At 33.3% G+C, this 1,166-nt stretch overlaps 1 protein-coding gene across 1 annotated transcript; it reads left to right on the forward strand.

Annotated features, from left to right (window-relative positions):
- Positions 1-256: 256 nt before the first annotated feature.
- On the forward strand, positions 257-781 carry LOTGIDRAFT_176829 (hypothetical protein; the record flags this gene model as incomplete). Its single annotated transcript, XM_009060853.1, has 1 exon — positions 257-781. The coding sequence occupies one exon, from the start codon at positions 257-259 to the stop codon at positions 779-781; it is 525 nt and encodes a 174-aa protein (XP_009059101.1).
- Between the last annotated feature and the right edge of the window lie 385 nt (positions 782-1,166).

Genomic DNA, 1,166 nt, shown 5'->3' on the forward strand with positions numbered 1-1,166 from the left:
AATCCTACTGATAATGTCCAGAAGAATATTATGATAAACTAATGAATGTAGTAGAAATATTTGTAGGTACAGATTGTATAGATCAAATGTTGAAATATTTAGGTCAATATGATAGAAAGAGATTAATATTAATTTCTCATAACGGCAGTGGATTCGACAAGTGGATCGTGCTTAAAAATACAAAAAAAACTAACGCATTGCCCTTTAAAAACACCCAGAGGAATTCTATCTTTTCCTTTATCTAATCCATACACAGATGGATTTACAGAAAAAATGGAAAAGACAGAAAGAAATAAAGGGTAATTATTTACAACATATTAATTTCACGTGTTCCTACCAACACGAATCCTCTAGTTTGGCTGCATGGGGAAATTCTTCCAATCTCCCCGCGAATTTGAGAAAGATGGCCGACGTAGATATTGCTAAATACACCCAAGACAATTGGGAGGAATTGAGAGACGAATTGGAACCATATGCAAAAAGGGATACCCTATGTCTTGGAGCTTGTTTGATAAAATACAACCAAGTCATGAAAGAAGTTGTAAACCAGAATATGTCCAATAATCTAACGGCTCCATCTTTATCTTTAAAGGGTTGGTATTATTTATATCATTACGATAAAGAAATGGTTGAAGAAGAATGGTATGAAACTACTAGAATGGTTGCGAAACATACCGAAAAAGAAAATATAGAAAAAGTTTATTCGCACCCTAATCCTTTTATAAGAAATTTTATCAGACGATCTATTAAAGGAGGAAGAGTTTCGGCAAATAGAAAATGATTTGAAACGAACAAAATGGATGAAATTTGTAACGTATTAAAGGAATATACAGAACTTGAAAGTAATAACATAATTGATTTATTCAAAGAATACAGCGCAAGCACAAAAGACAAAACGGAAGTTCATTCGAGACTTAAAAAAATAGAATGTACTAAACTAATGGCATTTGATGCTAACGGTTTATACGCTTCCGCCATGTCGGATTTAGACAGTGAATATCCGAGAGCGGAAAGTGGAAGACCGTTTCTACCAGAAGAAGAAAAAGAGTTTGTAAAACTCTTCAATAAACAAAAATTCAGACCTAGAACAGCTATTTTAACAGTGTGGTTTGAGTATCCCAAAAACATGTTCTTCCAACCGATACCAGCTAAAGATAAAATCACTT

Source organism: Lottia gigantea, assembly GCF_000327385.1.
Source record: "Lottia gigantea unplaced genomic scaffold LOTGIsca_4492, whole genome shotgun sequence".
In the NCBI taxonomy this organism is placed as follows: Eukaryota; Metazoa; Mollusca; class Gastropoda; family Lottiidae; genus Lottia; species Lottia gigantea.